This window comes from Phoca vitulina, unplaced genomic scaffold (assembly GCF_004348235.1).
Source record: "Phoca vitulina isolate PV1807 unplaced genomic scaffold, GSC_HSeal_1.0 scaffold49, whole genome shotgun sequence".
NCBI lineage: Eukaryota > Metazoa > Chordata > Mammalia > Carnivora > Phocidae > Phoca > Phoca vitulina.
This window is the reverse complement of record NW_022589752.1, coordinates 6,449,147-6,476,057: the sequence shown is the minus strand read 5'-3', so window position 1 is coordinate 6,476,057 and position 26,911 is coordinate 6,449,147. Positions and strand designations below refer to the sequence as shown.

General features: G+C 37.1%; 1 protein-coding gene across 10 annotated transcripts in view; it reads right to left on the bottom strand.

The window, feature by feature from the left end:
• The window catches only part of CCDC91 (coiled-coil domain containing 91), a 367,847-nt gene that overhangs the window by 31,293 nt on the left and 309,643 nt on the right, over positions 1–26,911 (bottom strand). For 8 of the 10 annotated variants that reach the window (XM_032432742.1, XM_032432734.1, XM_032432744.1 and 5 more), the window contains one exon: positions 2,481–3,581. The exons of the other annotated variants lie outside the window; for them this stretch is intronic. In XM_032432742.1, the coding sequence (XP_032288633.1) occupies positions 3,471–3,581 (111 nt within the window). In that variant the 3' untranslated portion in view covers positions 2,481–3,470. Of the gene's footprint in view, positions 1–2,480; positions 3,582–26,911 lie in introns of those variants that run through there. 10 annotated transcript variants of the gene reach the window in all.

Genomic DNA, 26,911 nt, shown 5'->3' with positions numbered 1-26,911 from the left:
TCTTTTGCTTTTATTGTTCTTTAAAGCATAGATAACGTTTCCTGATTCTGTTCAGTTTAACTGCCAGATTAAAAATGAAGTTATAATTATAGATCCTTGACTCAGTGCAGAATAACACCAATCATAGGGACATTGTTCTGGTTTTGATTTCAAAGTAATCACTGAGCAAGGCTCCTCTGAATTGGAACATGAATCAGCATTTAGCAAGGCTGAGTTTAAACCTCTACTCCAGATTCTGAGTGACAGAGGACTTCTAAATAGGGCACTGTTTGTTCATAGTTTTAGGTATCTGTGATTTACTTGGCTTTGTTAGACAATAGGGGCTTTGGTTCAGTTATATTTTTAACATTCCTTAAAATAAATCAAAGAGTGTTCCCATTTTGGATGTGGATTAGTATGGTGGAGGAAATGAAGAATTTACAAGTGCCGAGTGTCCAGGGATTATGCACTGCGGGCTCTGTGCTGGATTGCCTTGATTAATATTCTTTTGGTTGCACGGAATAGAAACTGGCTCTGGCTGGCTTAGAGGAAAAAAGTAAGTGGTGTTGGCATACTGGAAGAATATTTGGGTATCTCATCGAATCCAGGACTCAGTGCAAAGCAGGGATCAGGGGACTTCTGACCTCAGAAGTTCCTGTGTCTGTCTCTCTACATAAAGCAGTTGAAGGGCCTCACTAGATGATTCTTCACAGGAGGCCCAGTGGGGTCCGGTCTTCACTTGTGGATCAATCAAGGTCAGAGGGGCTGGATAATACCGTTTAACCAACTGTTTGTGGGCAGTCACACCTGTATTTTGTGGGCCGTTCCCAGAGAAAGGGAAATTATTGTGAACTGGTGGCCACACTAGTAAGGTCTACTGTATGGAGCATTTTAAAAGCCTAATTCAATTTTCACAAAAAGCCTATAAAAATCACTCTTTCTACCTCACATAAAGAAAACTGAGACCCAAATTGGTTAGGCAACTTTTCCAACATTCCACAGTTAGAATGTGGCAGAGCCAGAACTCCAACTAGGTTTTTAAGGGGGGGTAGTCTTCTTAAGATTAAAATATTGTGAGGAGAGTACATGAACTAGAGTTCCAGATATCTTCTCATAGAGAGAATACCGGGTATCTCCAGTGTACTAGAAAGAGTAAAACTCTGTGTTGAAAGCTGTGGGTTGAATTCCAACTCCACCTGGTCATCGTGGGCAAGTAAACACCTCTCCACTAATAAATGTGGATATATCATCTCCTTCACTAGATACTGTAACTTTATAGGGTCACTGGAATAACATGTGAAAATACTTGGTGCAAAGAAGATACTCATTTGGGGGGAGGGAGAACTTTTCTATTAATGAACCTCAAGGATGCTATTAAAAATGGAGTCACAGTTTGAAAATGGCTTTATCATTCCAAAAATCTAACTGCTGTCTTACTCTCAGCCTTTCAAATGGTGCCTTATTCACTTAAAAATAAAAGTAGAAAATGCTACATAAAAGAGTTAAGAAAATCATACAATAGGCAAAGAAAGTTTTAGACACAAAACATTTGACTACTTTTCTTTGAGACTCTGGGCTCACATTTCAGGGAAAAACTCTCACCTTTAGTCACGGCACAATATTTAAGCATTTAATTCTCTCAGCGAATATGGCCTGAGATGGTCTAAGTCCTTTTGATAACCAGAGAAAAAAAGAATAGTTCTCAATGAGATCTATAACTTGAACATCATTGAAACAGATAATCAGCTAATTCAGTTTGGAAGGATTAATGTATTCAAATAGTCAATTCTTTGCCCAGATGATCATTCTTAGTTATCTTTAAGGACAGCTCTGTGGGAAAGAAGCACCGTATAGCAATCCAAGAGTTTACAGTTGTGCTTGCTGGGTGTTCTGCAAATACTTGTAGACTGATCAGTATCAATTTGTTTTGAATTACTTCAGACAACAATTAGTCTAAGTCAATAGCAAAGCTGGAACCCCAAGTAGAAGAAAAAAATCAATTCGTGGTGGTAGGGGGTGAAAGAGAGGTGCAGACTATTATATTTCCTTGACATTTCTACTATCTCTGGATCTTAGTCTCTCTGGATCTTAGTTTCAATGACCTTCTATGCTTCATTTTCATCTAACTCATATTTAAGTGACTTGTAAATGATAAGTATCTTATTTTAAATTCGACGACAGTCAAATGATTTTAAATATGCCTATATCATTGTGTTATTGGCTTGTTCCAGAATTAAAAGCCCTCCTCCTCTATTTACTATGCTGCATTTCAAGTGAGTGGCCTGTTTGCTTTAATTTCTTTTTTTAAATTTACAAGAGAAAACTAATTAGTTATCAACAATTAAAGATTGTTGGTAAATATTATTTTAAATGGTTAGGGGGAGGTCTATATTAAAAACATCATCATCCATGGATATAGAAATTTGAGCAAGAAAGATCTTTTAAAAAAGAGTTAATTAATTTTTTTAAAAGATTAAAAAAAGAAAACTAATAACCAAATAAGTTTTTGGAGTTCTTTTTATTACTCATTGAGAAATTCCAGAAAAGTACAAAGCCCATGGAAATAGAAGCATTTCAGAAAACAAGACAAAATGTTTGCATACATTTTAATGACAGCATTTTAGTTTTGATGTTAAAAAACTCATGATTTTGCATTAAAGTACATTGCTCATGATTTAAGTACATTCTCAAGTACTGGGAAAGGATTTTATATCTTTTATATTTGAACTTGAATTCCTACAAATGGCTAAATTATATTACCTTTCTAGAGATTAAGTTCACGATATGATTAGTAAGAAAAATGATTTTATTGATTTATAGTGACTTTGAAGAATAGAAACAGGAAATAAGCATATATCACACACATACCCCTTTAGGCAGTACATCAGATCAAAGCTGAATTAATATAATAATGTTCAGTATTTTTAATTGCTACCAATGAAAATACATAGATCCTACTACAGAAAAGGGGTCTGGTAATATCAGAACGACTCTTTGTCATAGCAGTGTTTTATATCGAAGTTACATAGACAAATAAGTGATGTTGAAGTCCATGCTGTTTCTATCCTCAAAATCAAATAAATGTATGATTACATTATAGAATCTTATCAAGAGTCACTGTGAAGCAATAAGTAAAGATATTTACTATTTTTGCCAAATACAATAGGCCACAAGAGGCTATGAAGTTTAATTAGGTTTTTGGTAATGTGGCAATTTTCAGCGGCTTTTGGGTCACATCATACTTTCCGTTGCTGCTACTACAACAACTCCTGATCCTAAGAAAATGACAGTAAACGTAAAGGAGAAAACAAAAGAAAATAAATTAGATCTCGTGATAGTTCTTCTAAATATTGGTTTGGTTTACCCTTGAAGTGGAAATCAATTCTCCAAGGTTTGGAAGGAAAACAAAAGCATCTTTATAATTCACAGCATGTATTTTAGAGGTCTAATGATTTATCCATTGCCAGTGGGGTTAGCTTGTCATGTTCTCTTTATTCAATGTCAACTGGTTCTGTAGCTATTAGCGCACTTAACTGTTTCTGAGCACAAGAGAGGAACAGTTCCAAACTGGACAGGCTTCTTTGGCGGATGACTTGATCAAGCTGTTGGGTTTTTGTTTTTGTTTTTGTTTTTTTTTGTAAAGAGAGAGAAAAAGAGAAAAAAAATACACTTAGTTGACAGATAAGGAATATATTATGCCACTGAAGCCCACTAGAGAAACTTTTTAGATGATGATTTAGAAAATCAAATAGTGCTTTAAATTCAGAGACAACGTAGTCACTAATTCTGGCCTATAATAGCTAAAGTGAGATGATACTCATTACAATTTTAATATTGATACTGGTATTCAGTTATTGGAAAATAACATAAATTTGATCATAGTGATTTCAGAAAACAAAAAATGTAAAGATGTTAGTTCTTAATGAATATACAGACCAAATAGCCACAAAGATCATATCAATATAACAGATGTGAAAAACAAAAGAAATACACAGTACAAAAATACAGCATAATTACATCATGCATAGAGTTTAGCAGAATAAAGGAAAAGTGAAGAGATCATGTCCTGAAGTTGAAGTTAGAGAAAGTTCTTGGGACAGGTGTACTTTAAGAAATCTTGACATTGGTGAAACTTACTTGACCTGGTCTTCCTGCTGAGTTAAGAGATTGTTTTAATGTATCAATAACAAATTAATATAGTGAACAAAAGGTTAATAATAAAAGTCATATAATAAAGAACTTTCTGGATTATTGAATACATCAAGATAAGTTTCTAACTCCCCTTCTGCCCTAAAATATTTGCCCATGTTCCAACAGATACATGAAAAGATGCTCAACATCACTCATTATCAGGGAAATGCAAATCAAAACCACAATGAGATATCACCTCACACCTGTCAGAATGGCTAAAATCAACAACACAAGAAAGAACAAGTGTTGGCAAGGATGTGGAGAAAAAGGAATCCCTGTGCATTCTTGGTTGGTGGGAATGCAAACTGGTGCAGCCACTCTGGAAAACAGTATAGAGGTTCCTCAAAAAGTTAAAAATAGAACAATGGCACTACTGGATATTTATCTAAAGAATACAAAAACACTAATTCAAAGGGATACATGTACCCCTATGTTTACTGCAGCATTATTTACAATAGCCAAATAATGGAAGCAGCTCTAGTGTCCATTAATAGATGAATGGCTAAAGAAGATGTGGTGTGTGTATATTTTATATATATATGTGTGGTGTGTGTGTGTGTGTATATATATATATATATATATATATATATATATATATGAATAATGTATATAAGAATGGAATATTATTCAGCCATAAAGAAGAATGAAATCTTGCCATTTGCAATGACACGCATGGAACTAGGGAGTATAATGCTAAGTGAAATAAGTCAGAGAAAGACAAACACTATATGATTTCACACATATGTGGAATTTAAGAAACAAAACAAATGAGCAAAGGAAAAAAAATGAGAGAGAGACAGAGACAAACCAAGAAACAGACTCTTAACTATAGGGAACAAACTGATGGTAAACAGAGGGGGTAGATTGGGGGATGGGTGAAATAGGTGATGGGGATTAAAGAGCTATTATAATCAATGCTGTAATGAACATACTGTGATGAGCACAGAGTAATGTATAGAATTGGTGAATCACTATATTGTACACCTGAAACTAATATAGCACTGTATGTTAACTATACTGGAATTGAAATAAAAAACAATAAAAAATCAACTTACCCATGGTATAAAAATAACCAATGACAACACATTGCCTATAGCTACAGAACAATGAAGGAACTAAAAAAAAAAAGCCAAGTAAATTCCATCTCACAGTATAAACCTGTCATACTTATGTAAAAGTTGACATAATCTTTCCACAAACTTTCCCCAACATAAAAGAAAAAAAAATCCAAACCAGAATTCTGTTAAATTCCACTTCTATAATCCACTGATATTCAAAATGACTGAAAAAACTGAAAGTTTAAAATGTTGAAATATCCTAAAAATTAGTTCATAAAAAATGCATTTAGCAAAATGCACATGTAAAAAACTGAACACCAGTAAGACTCCTTTCAATTCTAACAGCTTGGGATTTTAATATACATACAGAAATAGGATTTCTGTTTATCCTTTTTCCTCTTTTTTTCCCTTCTCTCAGATGATACCTTCAGGGGAATATATGCTTTCACTTCCACATGTCTATTAAACAAGACAGTTCATTACAACATAAACCTGAAGCGAGCAGAGATCTTGTCTGTCCTGCTGACTATAGTACCCCAGCATCTAGAAGAGCGTCTGGTACATGCTAGACACTTGATAAATATTTGCTGAGGTTGAATGAATCAAGAAGCCTTTAACCAAGCAGAGCAAGGCGATCTACCAGGAAATGACAGATCCATGTTTAATTCTAAAAGTGAAAATATGCCTGACCTAATCTAAAAGATAAGTAGGAGATAAAGGTAAATTTTAAAAGTTTTGTTTTAATACATGTAAAACAAATTGAAATATGAATATTTGTAGTTTTAAAAATTTTACACTTCATCCAAATTCAAATAGTACAGAAGAAGGTACTAATATCCAGTTCCAGTCCATTCCCAGTGGTTTCTGTCCACTTTTGGATGCTTTCAAGCGCTAAAGATGGGTTTTTAAAAATATTTGGTCCAGATCTTAGAATTGTTAACTATGGGAGGGTTCATACAATCACTTTGTTCCAACTGCCACTACTGGAAATCTTCCCTATCTCATTTTTAAGAAATTGCTTGATTCTATTCCATGATTTATGTAGCCCCTCTCCCCATGGATAGACATGTAAGTTTGCTCCAGTTTTGTCTTGTTTTTGAAGCACCAAGGAAATTAACAAGCTGAGTGCATTCCCTTCAAAAGATGTTCAAGGGTATCTCTTGGACAGATTTCAATAGGTGAAATTTCTACATCATAAGATTTGCATATTTTAAATTGTGATAGATAATACCAAATTGCTTTCCAGAGTGAGGATGCAAATGTATCAGTCCCCTCTGCAGTGTATGAGAGGATCAGTTTCCCCTGTTTTCTTCTTTCAAATGGTTGCATACTTTCCCCCTGTGCATTTATAATTATATATGCATATATATAAAATAGATATTTTATTATTTATTTAAAAATTATTCTATTGATAGACATTTGGATTGCTCCTAACCTTTTGCCATTATAATCAATGCTGTAATGAACATCCTTCAACATAGACCTCTGTATATCTAAGCTAGTACATCTTATAGAGATTACTTAAGCCAAAGCATATGTCACCTGCAATGTTATTTCTATCACGAATCAGGTTTCCATGTAGGCAAGAATCTGTCTTGGGGTTCCCTATTCTGTTCCACTAGACAATTCACCTATCCTCACACAAATATAATGCTGGCTTAATTACTACAACTTGATAATAAATCTTAATGTATCACATATTGACAAACATATTACCAACCATACCATCAAATATTTCAGAAGAATATAGATTAGTGAACATTTGTAATAAAATTGAATTTAAAAAGGAAGTGGTCAGACTAGAGATAGTCTGATACCCTTTTTCATACAGCACAAAAGCCAAGCAAAATTCAAAAGTGTATTATTTTGAGTTATATCAATAGGCAATAGAATATTTCTTTTGAGGCAAGGAAATTATGCAATCATAAATGAGGATGGTTGTATCTGGAGTTGTATGTAGAGGATGGTGTCAGGCAGATGAGACACCTGGAGTCATTTTGGAGGGGGCTTCATGGGTGTTTTACAATTGTTTCATAACTCATGTACATTGTATATATATCATAAATGTTAGTTTTAATAGTTCACAGTCTTCTAGAAGCCCCCTAGGATAATCAGGAGTTGTATTAAAACAAAATTTGACTGAATACTTAGAATTTATGAATATTAGACAGAGGAGGAAACTATTCTCCTTCTGAGGGCCTATCGCACAAGTTCACATAATTAACATGTGACCTGTGATGGTTGCTAAGTGACAATAATCATCTGGATTTATGCGTTCAGAATGAATATTCTATAATTTTTTAAAAGCAGGGATATATATAAGGGTAAAAAGGTTTAATAGATTTATTTAAGCATACCAAGCACTTCTCTCTTTTTGCTTGTGGAATTAGTAGATTAGAAGATGATGGACATACTGGGTTTGGGTTTAGGCAGCTCCAAGGTTCACTTCACATCTTTCAGCATGCCTCCCCAGAACTGTCTGAAGTCAAGGATCCATTAAATCAACAGGAACTCAACACTTTAAGGAGCAATACGGTGACACTGATCCTTTATGGGAAGGACGATAAGTTGGACTATCACAGAGCTAAACTTCCAATTTGGCGGGTCCTTCCTGGACATGATACAAAAATCATGTCTGTGAAGAGGAACACTTGAGACCTTTCTCTTATAAAGATGGCAGAATCCTCTCTCTGAAACGAGTGCATCAAGCTGATGTTCTTGGCAAATTCCTGAATTTCAACAGTTTCTGTTTTATTAGGCATTAACTTCCTATCCTTTATTGAGGCAAGAAGAATTCTGGCAATATATTCAACTCTTTTTGCCCCTTGAAGACTGGAGCTTAGTCCTGTATTCGTGGCTTTCATTTCAAAGTAAGTCAAATATTTGTATTCTGTGATTTTGTGCTGACAATATTATGTCTAGAGTAGTGGTGGCAAGCATTTCTGGGTATGGGGTTTACAATCTCTTTCTAACAGTGTAGCTCTAACTGCTTTGTTTCCCCCTCCATTTTCGGTTGCTTCAGCTGGGGAAAAAACAAAAACAAAAACAAAAACAAAAAACAACCTGGAAATTCTGAGGTCTCTGAAACAGACCCCTGGGCTTTATAAATCTTTCTTTCCTCTTTGCATCACTTCAGTTTGTATACTACTGAAAGCCATTTCAAAGCATACGACTTGCTAAAAGTTAATATTAATAAGGTTAGGAGGAAAAAACACATGACTTCCTAGTAATTCCCTGTACTAGATTTACCTTTCCATTAGTATTTTATGCCATAGCAAAAGAAGAAAAACATCTCTAGATCTTAGCTTTCATTTCAAAATACAATTTGATGGATGGTGAACTTATACTGGTCTGAAGAGCACAATTCAAAATCAATTACAAACAAAAATGGCTTATTTTAATAGAACTGTTAAGAACACTGTTTACATCCCAGAAAATATGATACATTGTTTTTGTATATATGTATATATATTATATGTATTTTATGTGTATTATATGTATATATAATACACTTAGTACTAATTGTGATTTCAGTATCTTTGGGGCTTCTACCAATAAGATATATAAGAGATGTGAAAGTACTAAGCTGACTTTTATCAATGTTACTTTTCCAAACTGCCCTCCACTGTATCTTAAACTATGCTTAAAAAGTGATCTAATTTTTTAAAAAAGGTGGAATGGATATCAAATTCACTGATGGAAAGTGATCCCATAAGCAAATGTTATCGGTTTAGTAATAATAAGTTTTATGGATTCCGTTTTCACATTCACTAATAAGCTCTTTCATGAGCATTGAAGAAAGGTCAAGTACGATGATCTAAAACTGTAATTATTCAGACAGATTTTCCAGTTAATATCATCATACTGGGTAAGAAAGATTGTTTACCTTCTAATAAATGGAATAGCTCTTCAGTCACTTATTTATTACAGTGCTGACCTTTTAATGGTGTTATGTGGATATGAATGCTTCTCTTTTTCTGACTTTATTATACACCCCCACAAGAGACCCTTAAGCTGTTGTTTCATTTACATGTTTGAGATTGAGGCATTCAATTAGTCAATTAGTCAATCAGTTGATCAGTAAAAAAGTCAAGATTGACCCTTATTTGTAAGGGTCAATTATGGCTCTGAGGCCTGAGCAAAAAAAGTATACTATAATGTCCTTTTCCTTAAGAAGTTTATAATCTCAGGGCGCCTGGGTGGCTCAGATGGTTAAGCATCCGCCTTCGGCTCGGGTCATGATCTCCAGGTCCTGGGATTGAGCCCCACGTCGGGCTCCTGGCTCAGCGGGGAGTCTACTTCTCACTCTCCCTCTGCCTTTCCCCCTGCTCATGCTTGCTCTCTGTATCTCTCTGTCTCAAATGAATAAATAAAATCTTAAAAAAAAAGAAGTTTATAATCTCTTTAGAGAGACACACATGCAATAAAGGAAGAACATTTAGGTGCTCTTGTGTAAAGACAGAGTCTAATGGAAGATCAGAGATGGGGGGAATCATGGCAGGAAGGTAGCCCTGAAAACTTCACAGAGGCAGAACTTGAACAGGTGCTCAGAGTATCAAGAGCATTTCCTTAGACAAAGAGAAGATGTGTTAGAAATTGTAGGAAAGCACATTAGAAGAACACAGATAGACTGTTGAGAGACACTGAGGAAGGAGGCTTGAATGCAGTGGAGAAAGTCTGCTTAGGAGTATTCATACATTCTTTCATTTGCTCATTTATTCAATATTTCTCTAGCACCTACAATGTGCCAGACACCATTTTAGGCACTAGAAATAAAGTGATGAATCAGACAATTCTCTGTTCTTATACAATTTATACTGTAGTTTGAGGAACAAATTATGACTTTTCAGGTAGAGATTAGTACTCTAAAAATAACAAAGTAGCCTTTGACGGGGGTGGGGGAGAGATTTTGGGGTAGGATGAAGAGGGAAGAGCACATGGACAAGATGGTAATGAAGAGAGCTGAAAGGAATGAGGGAGAAAGGAACTGTACAAAAGCATTGGGAAAGAAAATTTTATGGCAGATGAACTGGCAAGAGCAGAATCCGAACTGTGGGTTCAGATCTGGTGTGACTGAAGACTGGCAACACATATAATAAAACTGGAGCAAAATGAGCTAGGGGGAGGAGGAGGGAGGATCAGAGAAGCAGACAGTGGTCAGAGCATGTAGGATGCTATAGGTCATGGGAGGACACTGCAGAGTTTTGAGTAGGAGTGTGACCATACTCGATACTTGATAAAGAGCGCACTTTGTTACTGGGGACAGCAGACTGTAGTGGGGCAAGAGCGGAAGAGGAAAACCCAGTTAGGAGGCTTCTGGTCTGGGAAAGGTAGAACATTAATCAAGACTGCTGGCCATGGAAGCTTAGCAGCAGTCAGGCTGGGAACATATCTGAGATAGGTTCAACTTGAGTTGTTGATGGATTAGAAGTGTGGATGAAAGGAAAAGAGAAACAAAGGTGATTTTTTTTTTTAAAGATTTTTATTTATTTGAGAGAGAGAATGAGAGAGAGAGAGAGAGAGCACATGAGAGGGGGGAGGGTCAGAGGGAGAAGCAGACTCCCTGCTGAGCAGGGAGCCTGATGCGGGACTCGATCCTGGGACTCCAGGATCATGACCTGAGCCGAAGGCAGTCGCTTAACCAACTGAGCCACCCAGGCACCCCGAAGGTGATTCTTTATTGCCATTTATTGGTGATGGACTGCAGCTGGAGTGAGGCAGCCACAGAAAAATGAGAATTTTGTTTTGGACAGGGTTACTTTGTCTAATCCTATCAGATATGGCAGATACTGGATATAAGACTGCAGTTCAGCAGGGCGATCAGGGCAAGGGATACAAATTTAGAAATCATCTGTATGGAGAAGGCATTTATTTAAAGCACAGAAGGCCTTATCTACAGAGTGAATGTAGATAAAAGAGAAAGGTCAGAAAACTAAGACCTGGTGCACACTAACATATGACTTGGTCAAGGAGCAGTGGGATATGAGGTTTGATGGGTAATTATTGTAATGGGTTGAATTGTGTCCCCCCTGAAAAGATATATTTAACTCCTAACTCCCGCACCTGTGAATGTCACCTTATTTGGAAAAAGGGTCTTTGCAGATATAATTAAGATGTAAGATGAGGTCATACCAGATTAGGATGGCCTCTAAATCTAATCATTAGTGTCCTAATAAGAAGAGACAGAGAAACATGGAAATAGACACAGGGGAGAATACCATGTGAAGATGGAGGCAGAGATGGGGGTGATACGGCTATAAAGGAAAGAATGCACGGGATTGCCAGCAACACCGGAAGCTAGGAGAGGGGCACAGAACAGATCATGCCCTGGAGCCTTCAGAGACAGCACAGCCCCTCCAACACCTTGATTTCAGACTTCTAGCCTCAAGTTCTAGTGAGAAAATAAATCTCTGTTGTTTTAAGCCACCCAGTTTATGGTATTGTTATAGCAGCCCTAGGAAATGACTAACAATGATTTTTCCAAATTGTTAAGGTCCTTACATACCAGAGTAGTGTTTCCCACAATGTATAAAACACCATTTCTATGTAGCACATGTCCTATTTTTTTTTTTTTAAGGCTTTTTAATTAAGTAAGTTTGAGAAGTGCAGGCTTAAAAAAAGTTTCTTTTCTTTAGAACTTCTCAGAGCTTTTATGCTCATAAGCAGTGTGAACTGCTAAAATGGCTATGGTACAGTAACATTTCTCAAACTTTTTAAACTTTGGAATTGTGTGTGTGTATGCAAGTGCATAGAGCATACTTTGGAAAATGCCCCACAAATTAATTTTTCCTGAGAACTCCTGTAGACTCAAAACAAATTACAAATATAGGAAGAACACTATACTGATTGAGTTTCCTCTTAATGAGTACTCATGGAATTTTAGTGGAAAGGTATTTTGAGACTTAGTCTAACACCTACATTTTATAGTTGTGAAAAACTGATGCTCTGAGTGGTTAAGAGACCAACTTCACAAACTTAAATGTCCTCCTACAATTAAAAAATATACTTCTTTAGAATATATTTAAATGTATTAACTTTAGTTTATCTTTGCTTAAGAAACCCTCCTATGTATCAAGTACATTCTAGGGCCTCCCTAAGTTTTTGACAGTGGATGGGTAAGACTCCTCCCTAGAAGGTGCTGAGAACCATTCTGGGTGCAATAACATCACCACTCTTAGCCTTGATGTAGACATGAAGGAAGTGGATTATGGATTGATTGATTGATTTTAAAGATTTTATTTATTTGTCAGAAAGAGAGACAGGGAGCACAAGCAGGGGGAGAGGCAGGCAGAGGGAGAAGCAGGCTCCCCGCTGAGCAGGGAGCCCGATGCAGGGCTCGATCCCAGGACCTTGGGATCATGACCTGAGCCAAAGGCAGACGCTTAACTGACTGAGCCACCCAGGCGTCCCTATGGATCGATTTTAAGACTTAATATGCAAACATAACTGTAATGGTCTGGTATGTTTTATGAAGTCATCATAATAAGGGCTGACAGACATGAGGAAGACCAAGTTATTCTTAAGTGGTGATTACTTTTATTGTGTGACATTTAAACATTTTGCTCTAAACACTACCATCTTTACGTTTTTCCTATATCCTCAAATTCTGCTTCTCATCACTTTAACCTAAGAAAATTTAGACTTATCTGTAACATTACTAGTTGCATTAATGGAGGTCCTATAGTATCTGTTTTATTACTGGTACACTAACCATAAAGAGTTTCTCTTTTAAAATAGTCTTTTCTTTATTATTTTTAGATAAGCAAATTTGATTGCAAGAGGTATATATTGTATATAAAGCTTGAGTTTAGACATGAAATCTCCTCTCTGGGAATATAACTATGGCATTACTGTAAATCACGTTGAAAGAGACTCTGAACCAACTTTAGGATAATAATGTTACGTAAAGTACATGTTTAGAATAACTCTGACTCTAAGAGATTCAATATAGTCAGGGCAGTGGTTTGAACCAAGGCAGTACCAGTTGCCTGAACCTTGAACTTCAGAAAATGTAGGCCTAACCTCTTTAGCAGAACATTCATAGGCCATCATTCATGTCCCATGAAGACTTTCAATCCAGAGTTCACATCTCCTTTTCTCTTTGAGAATACTTTTCAACTTTAAAGTATATTTCAAATCTATTTATACAGTTAAAAAATGTCAACATATAAAAAAGTTGTGTAACTTTCTACCATGTACAAGATGAATTACAGATGCTCTTTTAGAGTAAATGAGAAACGGGTATAAAGAATCTTAAACCCTATTGGCCACAACTAAAGGATTGTTTTTTGCTTTGTTTTGTTTTGTTTTAAGATATCTTAGGGTAAGTAAATTCTCTGTTTTTGAATCATCTAAAGTAAGTTCTACATATTTGGGCTGTTCTGCCTTTTTATCTCAAACTGCCATAGAATGACTGGGAAATGGGAATATTCATTTTTGCTCTTCACTAAATCATCTGGACAGAATAAACCAATACACATTCCAGACTCTGATGTGCAGGCAAACCACCTTAGAATACAACCTTCTTTGACCTTAAAGCAAACATTTGGCCAGAAAAGGATGCACTGTAGTAGTGAGTAAAGATTTTACTCTTACTTGCCTGGTGGCAGGCACTAGACTTTATTGTATGACCTTCCATATGTGAAGTTCAGTGAATTTGGGGGGAAAAAAAAAGGATTCTGGTAACAACTGCTTTACTCCTAAGTCTGACAATTTCCAAAGAAAATCTGAAAATTTCCAAAACAATGTAAAAAAAGAAAGCCATAGATTTAGGGAAATTTTAGAAAAGAAGGTAAGGGTAGATAAAACTGTAATAGTAGTTGTACAGAAATTCTATCTTAAGGCTCTAAACCATACGGTTATATTTACCCTTTAATAAGTTCCATATCCTACTTTCTAGAGTTCAATGGCAAGGAAAGTGTTTCTCAAATATAAGATGGATTGATTCTGGCAAGGCAGGCTAAATGATTTTAATATGACATTGCACATAAAGTTTTTAATAGAATTTGTTACATGCTCCCAAACAATGAAACAGCCTTTTTTTTTTTACATTATTTTCTCAAGAACTTGGTTACTGCAAATACTGCAATCTGTAGGATGACATTTTATAAAGTAAGTAAACATAAAGATCCTAAACAAATACTAAAGATCCTAAACAAATACTGTTCAGTAACAAAATGTTCAAGTAACAAACACCCTCTTGTATTTTTATCAATTCATCTTCTTAAAGATTTTAACAATTCTTTTGTGTCAATATAAGGACATATATCTGCCAATTACTATCTATCTCCTCTTTTGTTTTGACCTTCAGCAATATAAATTTCATCTTACTTTGAAGTAGAAGAAAGAATTACATGACCTCTTGTCCTGTCTCCTCATGCTATCCTAAAATCTCAGATGACTGATAACATTTGCCTTCTATGTTTCAATCTACAAAAACAGACAAGTGGCTGTCCATAAGGCTTATTCCAGAGCTCTGTGCACACAAATACTGAAGATGATTTACAATGCATGATCAATAATCCTGTAACGTTGAATTAAGTATGACCTTTTCTTGTTTTGAGATTCTTGTTCACCTGCCACGCACAGGTGAAGCTCTTTGTGTGTTGTATTGTCTATTATTGAGTAACAAATCACCCCAAGTCTAGTGGTTTAAAACAAAAAACAACAAATATTTATCATCTCATGGTTTGTGGGTGAGGGAACTGGGTGCTGCTTAACTGAGTGCCTCTGGCTCATGGTCTCTACTTAGGGGTTGCAATCAAGTTCTTAGGTGGGCTGTGATCAATTCAAAGTTCAACTGGGCAAGAACCTGCTTCCGACCTCTCTCAGTGGCTGTTGACAGGCCTCAAAATATCCATTTGTAACAGAGCTCATGTGAGTCCCTCCTAATGATATGGCAGCTCACTTCCCAAAGCAAGCAATCCAAGAGAGAATGAGAGGGATCAAAAGCACATCAGAGTGGGAGAGCACGCAAGACAGAAGCCACAATCTTTTCATAACCCAATTCCACTCAGTCCAGCCCAGGCTCAAGGTGGGGAGATTACGTTAAGTGCAGGGCATCAATGGGAAACAAACTACGTATTATCTCATTTTTATTCTTTTGGAACTCTATGAATGAGGACAGTGAGGCTAGAGACTGATAACTGGGCCCAGTGGCAGGGCCAGGATTCAAATCCAGGTGTGTATGATACCAAACCTATTCTCTGAACCACAATACTACACTGCCTTCTCAGATAAGGACTTCAGTTATGACTCAGGTCCTTGCCCTAATATCTGTTGTGCTATAAAATACCTAAGAGTTTCTTGCATTGCACACACTCATGCAAAAAAGCCCTATCATCATTAAAACATGTAATTATCTTCTCTTCCTAAACAGTAGGTTCAGGAAGGTTCCTGTTATATTAATATACAAATAGTTCCTTGAAAATGCAACAGAAATGTTTAAAGGAAAACTGGCACATTAAATGCATTATATAAGAAATCATTGCCTTAGGGGCGCCTGGGTGGCTCAGTCATTAAGCGTCTGCCTTCGGCTCAGGTCATGATCCCAGGGTTCTAGGATCGAGTCCCACATTAAGCTCCCTGCTTGGCGGGAAGCCTGCATCTCCCTCTCCCACTCCCCCTGTTTGTGTTCCCTCTCTCGTTGTGTCTCTCTGTCAAATAAATAAAATCTTAAAAAAAAAAAAAAAAAAGAAATCATTGCCTTAATGTACAAACCTCAATGGCCATATATAAAAACAACAGACTACTTCCTGCCAGGTCCATAACAAAAGAAAAGGGAAATGTAATCCATAAAGGCAATGTATGGTATGGATCTCACCTTGTGGTACCTTTGAGACTAAGACAGTCTTCACTTGCTTACCTTCACATTTCCGTTACTACTGATACAACTAGCCAAGTACACAAGTGTGAGATGCTCCACAGCTGTGATGCGTATCTGATTCCCACTAGGAAATCCTCAGTATTCAAAATTGAACCAATGGAACAAAGCACCATTTAATCAAATGGAAGTTAGTGTGAACAGACTTTTTTCTCTCATTTTAAATATATAGAACTGCTCCTCCTCTTCATTCAGGATTTTATGGTGTATACTTGATCAGTGAAGCCTTAAGGAAAAAATACCATCTGTCTGGCACATTTTAAAACAGATTTATCCTACTGAGGAAACCAAGTGGGAAAATACAAAGTCAGTCCTCTTAAAACCTCTTGCTGCCTCCCAGCTGGATCAAGGAATGTAAGAAAACCCTCACCGTCCTCCTTCTGGTAAACAAGTAAAGGAAGTTTGCTTTCAACTAGGAAAGCTAAACTTGGATATTATTGCCTAAAAATGGCAATAGCACCTGCTCAAATAGAAGATGCTGAAAAATAATTAACACTACCCACCAAACAGAAGGTATCAGAAGTCAGGGAATATGGCAAAGCGTGTGAGCTCTCTCTCCAATATCCATTTTTCTTACCAATAAAATTCCAGTTTAGTTCTAGGAATGATATGAACATCCTCAAGCCATCATTCCCAAGACTCCCTTCCAGCTAGGGGTAGCTCAAGAGATGGGAGTCTAAGTTACTGGGTAGGATCTCTAGGAGAGTTCCTTAAAAATGGGACAGACACCTGTCCCAAATTCTTTTTCCTTTAATTTTTTCACTTTTCCTTTCTCCTCCATCACAAATGTGTTTCCTGGAGCTCCAGCTACTATTCTGTAGCCTTGAAAAATGAAGCCAGTGCTAAAGATAGAAAAAGTACAAAGACAGAAGGATCTGAATCATTTTATGACTGTTAAGCTTCCATCCTAGCTCTAAAACAGCTTACCTCTGGACTTACTGATGCTGTTATTTCTAGTTTTTCTTACTAGGAGACAAATATAGATCCCATTGATATAGATATCAACTTTATACTGTGCATGTCTACCATCAAATCAAAAACCAAAATTTACTTTTCAGGTATAAACTCAAGAATCTGAGGATAAGCTCAAAATGTTAAGTGAGTAAGACTAAAATTTCCAGCAAGTTGGCCATTTTAATGTGGGGACTGAAGAACAGCTAATGGAATACCATCTCCTGTAATAGCTTAAGGGTATATGAATGGTAAAAAATAAAAATAAAATAATCATAATGATCAGGTTATGCTGATCACCTGAACATATATGTATTCAACTTTCATTGGCAAGTGTCTTTTTTTTTCCTCTGTTAGCGTATTCGCATTTACAAACTAGAAGAGCAAAAAAAAAAAAAAACCTAAAAATGTTGAAAAAGTATATAATGGGCATGGTAAATTTTACCTAACCAAACAGGTTCACTTAGGATGTCTGGAAATATAAAATTCCAAATCAATTTAAAATTGTGAATTTTTACGTATGTGTAAAATATGATAGTTCTTTCTCCAGGAAACGCCAACCTGATTCTGCAGATTAACTCTGATAAGCAGACAGGACCTTCTGACCTGTACATATTTATATTAAATCTCCATCAGTTTCACACTCATTATTTGATGTTCATTTACCATTCACCATGATTTTTATTTTTTATTTATTTATTTATTTATTTTTAAAGATTTATTTGACAGAGACACCGTGAGAGAGGGAATACAAACAGGGGGAGTGGGAGAGGGAGAAGCAGGCTTCCCGCAGAGCAGGAAGCCCGATGCAGGGCTCGATCCCAGGACCCGGGATCATGACCTGAGCCAAAGGCAGATGTTTAACAACTGAGCCACCCAGGCGCCCCTCACCATGATTTTTAATAGTACACACACACACACACACACACACACATTTTTTTAAAGATTTAATTTATTTACTTATTTGAGAGACAGAATTGGGGGAGGAGCAGAGGGAGAGGGACATGCAGACTCTGTGCTGAGCGTGGAGCCCAATGTGGGGCTCGATCTCATGACCCTGAGATCATGACCTGAGCTGAAATCAAGAGTCGGACCCTTAAACAACTGAACCACCCAGCCACCCCAATAGTACATATATTTTAAGTTGCCATGAATCACTTCTGTAACAAAGAGGCATTTAAACTAAAAAATACTTCAAGAACCAAAGGCAGTTGTACCAAAGGCAGTTTGATCTAAACTATGTAACTAAGAAAACTTACCTCAACAATAAAATAATAGCATTAATAGCTAACACTGACAATATTTTTATATGCCAGATAATGTTGTAAGAACTTTACATGTGCCAAATCATTTAATTCTCGTAACAATTTTATGTAAAATAAGCACTATTTTTATCTCCATTTTACAGATGAACAAAATGTGGCCCACAGTTTTAAGTACTTGCCTAAGTTTACACATCTAATAAATGGCAAATTTTGGTTCTAATCCAGGAAATCTGATTCAAACACCCATCCCCCTAATTATATATTTCTCTCACTAAGAAGAGAGTACGCCTATGCCATGCTACAATGTTAAAGGTTTTTCTATAAAATGGGACAATCCAGTACTATTAAACAAATGAAAACAAGAAAAGGCCAACAATCTTTCTCTCTTTAAAAATCTGTGGGAAATTTGCAAAGCAGAATTGGTGGCAATTTGGGTAGAAATTACATAAATTGGTGATCTATAGCCCAGAGACATTTGTGAGGTTTGTATGAAAGCTATTATATAACTTTTTTTCTATTTCAGCCATTTACTTTTCTTGTCAACTAAGCAACACTATTGTATTTGCTTTTTGTATTTGCTTTTTATGCATCCAAAAGAAGCAAATGACTGTAAACTAGAATTCCTACAGAAACAGCCATCTCAATAGATAAAAATTTCCATTTAAAATTCCCATTTCTCGGGGCGCCTGGGTGGCTCAGTCATTAAGCGTCTGCCTTCGGCTCAGGTCATGATCCCAGGGTCCTGGGATCGAGCCCCGCATCGGGCTCCCTGCTCCGCGGGAAGCCTGCTTCTCCCTCTCCCACTCCCCCTGCTTGTGTTCCCGCTCTCTCTGTGTCTCTCTCTGTCAAATAAATAAAATCTTTAAAAAAATAAAAAATAAAAAATAAAATTCCCATTTCTCACCTATATTTGTAGGTGAGAAAGGTTCAGAAGAAAATCTGGCAGTTACTCAAAATGTTTTATGTAACCAATCCTTACCAAGCATCGTTACTCATGCACTGGAACTAGCAAGTAGATTAACGAAGGTGGGTGGCTAATTTTCTTAAAAAAAAAAAAAAAAAGTTATCCATAAGTACACACTGCAATTGAGATGAGATAGGAAAATACTATATTTTCAAAAATTTCAACAGTCAAATGGCATTTTTGCCTTCACAAAAATAATATGTACAAGGGATTTATTTATTGTAGAGAGAGAGTGCACGCACGTGAGCAGGGCGGGCTGGGGGAGGGGCAGCGGGAGAGGGAGAGAGAGAATCTAAAGCAAACTCCCTGCCTAGCATGGAGCCTGATGCAGGGCTTGATCTCATGACCCTGAGATCATGACTTGAGCTGAAATCAATAATCAGATGCTTCACTGACTAAGCCACCCAGGTGCTCCTATGTGCAAGGGATTTAAAATGAGTAAAAGAAACTGCAAGTTATTTTATAAAATACTCAGTACACTAGTTATGGTATTCTTTAAATGTACATCATCATCAATAAAATACAGTATCCTGGGAAATAGATGTTTGCATCAGTAAATAATGGATAGCAGAGTGGCTTTATCTTTATGGTACGTAGATATAATCAAGACGAGTCGGGGAGTAAAGGAACTAGTAACAGTATTTTATAAAATTATTTGAAAATTATACACATTCTGAAATCTGTGACATGAAAAAAATCTGTCCAGCTTCTTAATTCCTATCACTGAAAACCGTTGTTCTTGAGAATCATTCATGCTCTAGACTTTGTCAGATTTAACAGGGAGAGCTCCGGCCCAACTGCTTTCTGGCACTGCGCATTTTGTGCTTCTGAAACCAGAAGAATTAGTTACTGACATGTTGAAATCGCTCTGAAAGGCAGTATTCTGGATTGCTTCATCAGTCTAGATAATATTCCAAGTCCTGAAATAGCCTGGAATCACAAGGAGGGCTTAATTGGATCTAACGAAGACTCCTTTTGGTGGTTTCTGAATGCAGAAGCTCTGCATGCTCAGGTAGTTTTTAATAACCAGTCCTCTGGTTACTCTTCTCAGTGTGTTTCAATATTAGCTACATCTGCCTTTTAAAAATTACTCTTTGAATCCAAGCCACACCATGGAGATATAAAATTATCTCCCAAAAAGAATTTTGCCCTTGTCTACAGATACTTCCTTATCTGTCTCTAGTGGAGAAGTGGCCCTGTACCAGTTACTATGGCGGCAAAACAAATTACCCTACAACTCAGTGGTGTAAGACAACGATTTACTACGCTCATGAACTGTGGGTTAGGGATTGGAATATGTTGCAACTGTAACAGCTTGCCTTTGCCCCATGATATTTGGGATCTCGGCTGGAAGGTCAGAAGCTAGAATCAGCTGAGGGCTCGCTCACTCACTCACATCCGGTGATTGATGTTGGCTGGAGGTTGGAAGTTTCAGCTCCTGTGCATGTGGGTCTTCCATGTGGTCCCCCCAAAGAAGGTAGTTTGAATTTTGTCATAGCATGATGGCTAGATTCATAAGCAATTATGTCAAGAGAGAAAAACGGATAGGTGGAAGCCTTATTGCCTTGTTTGATCTAGCCTCAGAATCACCTGGTGTCACATCCATTAGATCGGATTTGTTGAGGCAGGCAGAGTTCAGCCCCAGGTTCAAGGGGAGGGAAAACAGACTCTGCTTATTGATGGGGTGCGGCAAGAGAATGTTGGACTGGGAGCACTGCTATGATCATTTTTGAAAAATACAACTGCCACAGGTCCTAATTAGATACTATTTCTTAGCATTCTCAATTTCCTGAGGGTGTTAATCTTATCTCCAGTTCAGGTATGTGTTGGAAGTCAGTCAATATTCACCTAAGTTACAAGAGGCAATATGGGTCTCTGAATTGCAATCAGAAAGAGTAACTCCAATCATTATGGGACTCAAAAGGCAGGAAAAAGCAAGGTTGAAGAATGAAGAATATATGGAAGATCAAACAAATACTAATAGAGATAAGATATTTGAGAGACAGATTATCTTCTACATGTCTTTTTTTCAACAAACCACTTGCAATTGGACTTGCTTTTCGTCTTAAAAAGGCAGAACTTCTTTAAATTACATCACATCATGTCTCCCTGAAAAACATGCCCTTGCCTACACATACGTTTTTGTCCTCACTGTCTCAGGGTGGCTTCCTCAGCAAGTAGAAAACAAGGAGAGAACCAGGTGCATGCACTCATTTTACCCTACTGACTTTAGATCAATTCCATCCTTAATCCTGTGGGTTTATATTGTTCTGTGAGAGTTGAGTAGTGTGAAAATTCTCCTAAAGCCTCAATGTAAATGTTTCTCTAATCCTATTAAAGCCATAAAACAGACCCAGACGAATGAGTAGGAAACTGAACTACAGAACTCTCTCTGACCTCGATACCACTGTCGGCCTTGGCATTGACTTCATTGGTCAGCATTTCCTTCTAAGTATGGCATGGCTCAAATGAGAAAGCAAAACTTTAGCCTATTCCTGTCTAGAACACCCAAGTCAAACCTGTATGCCCCTGCAGCCAAAGCTCGGGAGAGGATTCTGAATATATTTTACAAAGGAAAAAAAAGGTTGAAATACTGGACGTATAAAAAATAGACACAAAACAACACAACCGTCTATTTAAACTGGTTTTCTCTTCTTAAAGCTATGACACAATCAATATATTATATATTTAAGCAAAGGAATATAAATCAGGAAGCAAAATCTCCTTCTACCTCTGAGAGAAGACAATAAATCACCTTTGTCTTTTACTTGTTTAAATATATTTTCTAAGACAACATCTATAGAGAGAGATATACAGCAAAATACATTTGAATATACAAGATTATTCAGGACATTTTGCAGCCATATTGACAAATGTAGATAAATATTCTTTTAATGGGTGCACAGCATTCCACTGTAACATAATGCATTTAACCAGTCGTCTACTGATGGACATTTCAGTTGGTTCTAATTTTGAAAATATTCAAAAGTTAAACTCTATTGTGTGATTATGCGCCATGAGCTGTGACAAAATCACAACTTCGAATTTGATGAGGATTTACTGTTAAAGTTTCTTTTGGAGCTTACAAGGCAGCTGACAGGGATGAGAAAGTAAGGATGTGCATGTATAAGACGACGCTCTACTATACAAAACAGAGAAGTCAGTCAGTTAAAAGGTGCTGGTAGTAACATTCAGGGCTTGGGTTCTTGCTAATGAGGCCCTTGGGAAAATATAAACACTCCTCCCGAATTCAGATCTCAAGCCTGCCCACCACATTCTTGTTTTCAGCTTCAGCTTCTGGCACTAGAGCCTGGAACTGAGGCCTTGCATCAGATGCCAAACTAAACATTTGGGAACAAGGATTATAATAACCTCCTTTTTGTTTGTTTGTTTGTTTTAAGTAATTTAAAAACATATAACATAAAGTAAAACAGAAAAATTAGGATGGGGAAATAACTATGAAACAGAAAACTTGAGAGCTTTCAGAGCATTTTCTTGGATATTCATTCATACATTAATCGGATTATAGAAGTAATTGTCGGGATAAATTCGCATGGCCTTTGCAACAGAGAAGGAAGGGGAGATATGAATTCCTTCACGGATATTAGTGAAAAATGCAAAAAATAAAATTACCTCAAAGCACCGGGTGACGGCAGAGCAGAGAGTCATTCAAGTTCACCTTCTACATCTCCAGGTCTAGCTACTTTTGCATGACTGACTCACTAACGGGCACCCTAGTGAGACCTCACCCGACCGTGGGTGCTGTTGTTGTGAATCATGAACTTCATGCAGTTAAACCCCGCCTCACTCTCTATTTTCAGAGGAAAATAACTGCCTTCCCCTGAAGGCTTTCATATTAAACATGTCAAAGCACATTACTGATATGTGAAAAGAACTCTGACATATTTAGCATAAAATATTTCAGAGTCAGAAGACTATGCTCTACTTAAAATGACAGATTGGTCTCAAAGGCCTAACAGAATCTGTGGACTTATTAAAAGAACATGCTAGCATCTCCTCAATTAGTCTTTACAATGCTTGTTCCTATGACGGGAGAGAGGTTCCCTCTGGGAGAGCAATAGTGATGGAAAGGAGCCGCGGGAGGTGCTCCGGGATGCTGGCAATATTCTGCTTGACCTCAGTGCTGGCTACACAGGTGTGCTTCCTTTGTGACAAGCCACTGAGTGGTATGCTAAGGGTTTTTGTTAAACTAAAAATAAAAAGCTTTTATAAAAGGAAGCAGCTGAGTAGGTACAACCCCATATACATAGCTAATTTCTCCTGCTATTTAAAAGATAGCAATAAGTTATTAATAATCAGCACAACAAAATTTTAAAAGAGGATGTTCCTACACTGATGAATGAGCTAGTTTTACATTCCTGTGAATCACTCTGTTACGTATTTCCTAAATACAAATGTTTTCTTAATATCTGAGAGTGATGCAATCAAGGATTAATTTACATGCTTTACTTATTTTCATGCACCTCAGTATAATTAGTACTATGTCTGAAAGAAAATATACAATCTCCTCTAAATAGTGACAGTAAAAACTTATTAAGCTCTTACAGTGTGCGATGTGTCAGACACTAAATGGAGGAGTTGACATTCTGGCTACCATTTAATCTTAAAAGAGCCAGTCTCTTCCCTGTCGAGAAACACCATCTGAAGGTGGCACATTTTGAATACTCAATAACGTTAGCTACTGTTTGAAAAGAATTTCTCTTCCTTTATAGTTTGCACGTTCTGTCATTTATTTAAACATAGCTGAGGATCTATGATACACCAGGCATGTTGCGATCTTAAGAATCCTGTGCTATTTCTTCAGCACATCTATTTGAGGGAATTATGGAGGACATAGAGCTTTGCTAATAAAGTTTTAAATTTCTTTTAATTTCATAGCATATCTGAGACTTGACAAAGAAAAGCACAGAATGATCAAGGAAAGGCAGTACAAGGAATCTCTCACATTTCAACATTTTAAAATCATCAGCTCCTTTGTAAATGAGATTTATTTCCCAACCAATAACTAATCTGTGATATCTATTCTCTTCAGTAACATACAATTTGGTATTTATTGATTTACCAATAACTCCATGTTTTCACAATAAACCCAATTAATTCATAAACTCGATGGGTTGGCAAACTTTTTTGTAGAGAACCAGATAGTAAAAAATCTAGGCTTTTCAGGCCATATGGTCTCTGTCACAATCACTCAACTCTGCTCTTATAGCACACAAGCAGCCATAAATAATATGTAAACAAATGTATGTAGCTGTGTTCCAATAAAACTTTATTTAAAAAAAAAGGGGGGGGCCTGGGTGGCTCAGTCGTTAAGCGTCTGCCTTCGGCTCAGGTCATGATCCCAGGGTCCTGGGATCGAGCCCTGCATCGGGCTCCCTGCTCGGCGGGAAGCCTGTTTCTCCCTCTCCTACTCCCCCTGCTTGTGTTCCCTTTCTTGCTGTGTCTCTGTCAAATAAATAAATAAAATCTTTAAAAAAACAAACAAACAAAAAACAGGCAGCAAGCTGGATTAGGTCCATTAGTCATGTTTGGCCAACCCCTGCTTTATCCATCAATACCTTTTATAGCGCTAGACAGATAGCTGGCCTCAGTAAATACTTCTTACTTGATAGAGTCAATGACATTGGAAAAGGAAATGCAGGTAATGGGAAGAGAAGTGGTATTAATTCTGAGTTCTCCAAGAGGACACTTCCATATTCCCTGTACTTCTAACCTGGAATGCACCTCTTCCACTCTTAAATCAGATTCTAGAACTAGAGAGAATATTCTTTCTACTCATGTATAAGGAGCTTTCCCATATTAGGAAAAGAAAAATTTGACAAAAAATTCAAATTGATTGGGGAGCATAAACGTGGAAGTCAGTGTGGTATCTTTCCCCTTGCAAGTAGAAAACAGGTATTTGTAGATAAGGTAGGGAAATCCACTGGAAAAAAGAACCTATTCGTAAAAGAATGCATCACAGAAACCCAGATATGGGTGGTCCAACCAGGCAGAAGTGGTTGGCAGTGGGATTTAAAAAATAAGATTAACACAAGATGTTAAGTACTGAAATCCATCTAGTCACAAACATGTGTGCTTTTAATGACATTCAGAGCCATTCCGTAAAATGAAAAAACAGAAGTTAATTTATTTCATTGAAAACATTATGAAAAATCCTAGAGTACCCTAGAACTAAGAACCTTTTATTATTTTCTCATGGCTGAAAATCATGTTCATCTGCCAGAGACAAGTAACATTCATGGTTATGGTGGAGACAGAAGCCTGACAGCAGCATGACAGCAAGGGACTACATCAACACATTTTTTTTCAACATAAAGTTGATATATGAGATGCAGACATGGTGCAGGGGGTCCTTCATAAAACAAAGAAACAAAATAAGTACAGCTTTTCCTCAGACTCTACTGAACAGAACAACTATTTCAGCAAGCGGAACACCCCAGGCTGTCCTCACTGTGACCTCCACTCTCATTTATTCAGCAGATACTTATTGAAGGACTATAAAATATCAGCCACTGGGGGCTGCATTGGAACATAGGGCTTTTTTCCTTCTCTTTTCAAGCATGCCACTCTTCTTGGACAAAAATAGAAAACAACCATCTAAAACAGTAAGTAAAACAATTTCAGTAACTGATGAAGTGCTAGGGGAAGAAAAGGCATTGGCAGTAGAGCATGGCAGGTGGAGGGAGAAAAACAAGGAGGGATGTTAGCTAAGATGGCCAGGGATGGACTTTTTGAAGAGGTAACATTTGGTAAACCTTGAATGTAGGAGTCTCTCAGGGAGAGGACATGACTTTGGCCAAGGGACTCAGCTGAACCCTGCCAGTCACCAACAATCTGAGCAACTAGGGGAATTAGTACGTTAGTCCTAAAATCCATTTCCATTGCTTAATAAGTTCTTGTAACAGTTCCTTGAGGATTCTGTTTGGTCTTTTGGTCTTCTTTTGTGGGGAAACCTACAAAAGGAAAGTTGGTGAGATGAGCTGTAACCCCTTTTTTAGTCTGTCTTAAGGCCACAACTAATTCTCATCTCCCTCCTCTACTCTTTGTCCTAGATTTCTCTTACTCTTGGTTGAACTCTGCTGTTTTAGGGGCTTACTCATGAAATAAACCTGACTCACATCCGTAAGACCTCTAAGATTCTGTTGGAGTCAGTCGTTTGGTTATCACTACTAGGCGGTGAGTGCTACTGGCACCCACTGGGTACAGGCCAGGCATGACGCTGAATATCCAACAATGACTGTACAGTCTCCAAAAATAAAGAATTATCTGGCCCAAAGGATCAGTAGAGCCAACGTTGAGAAACCCTGGTTTAGAAGTCACCAAGTATACTACATTCATCATCTCGTTACATTCTTGGGATTATGGGGGTTATTAGTATCTCTTCACTATAGATGGGGAAATTGAACTCAGTTAAGGAAACTGACTGCCAAATATCCAAAAGAATGCTACCAGTAAAAATGAGTATAGTAGTTCATTTCCATTTCATGCAACTTTTTCTGGTACAGATGGCAATCACTACCTAAACTTTTTACTTCATTAATCTCTTCCCTAGAAACCAAGAGATAGCAAGCTTGATGTGCAGGCTCACCTCTGTCATTCA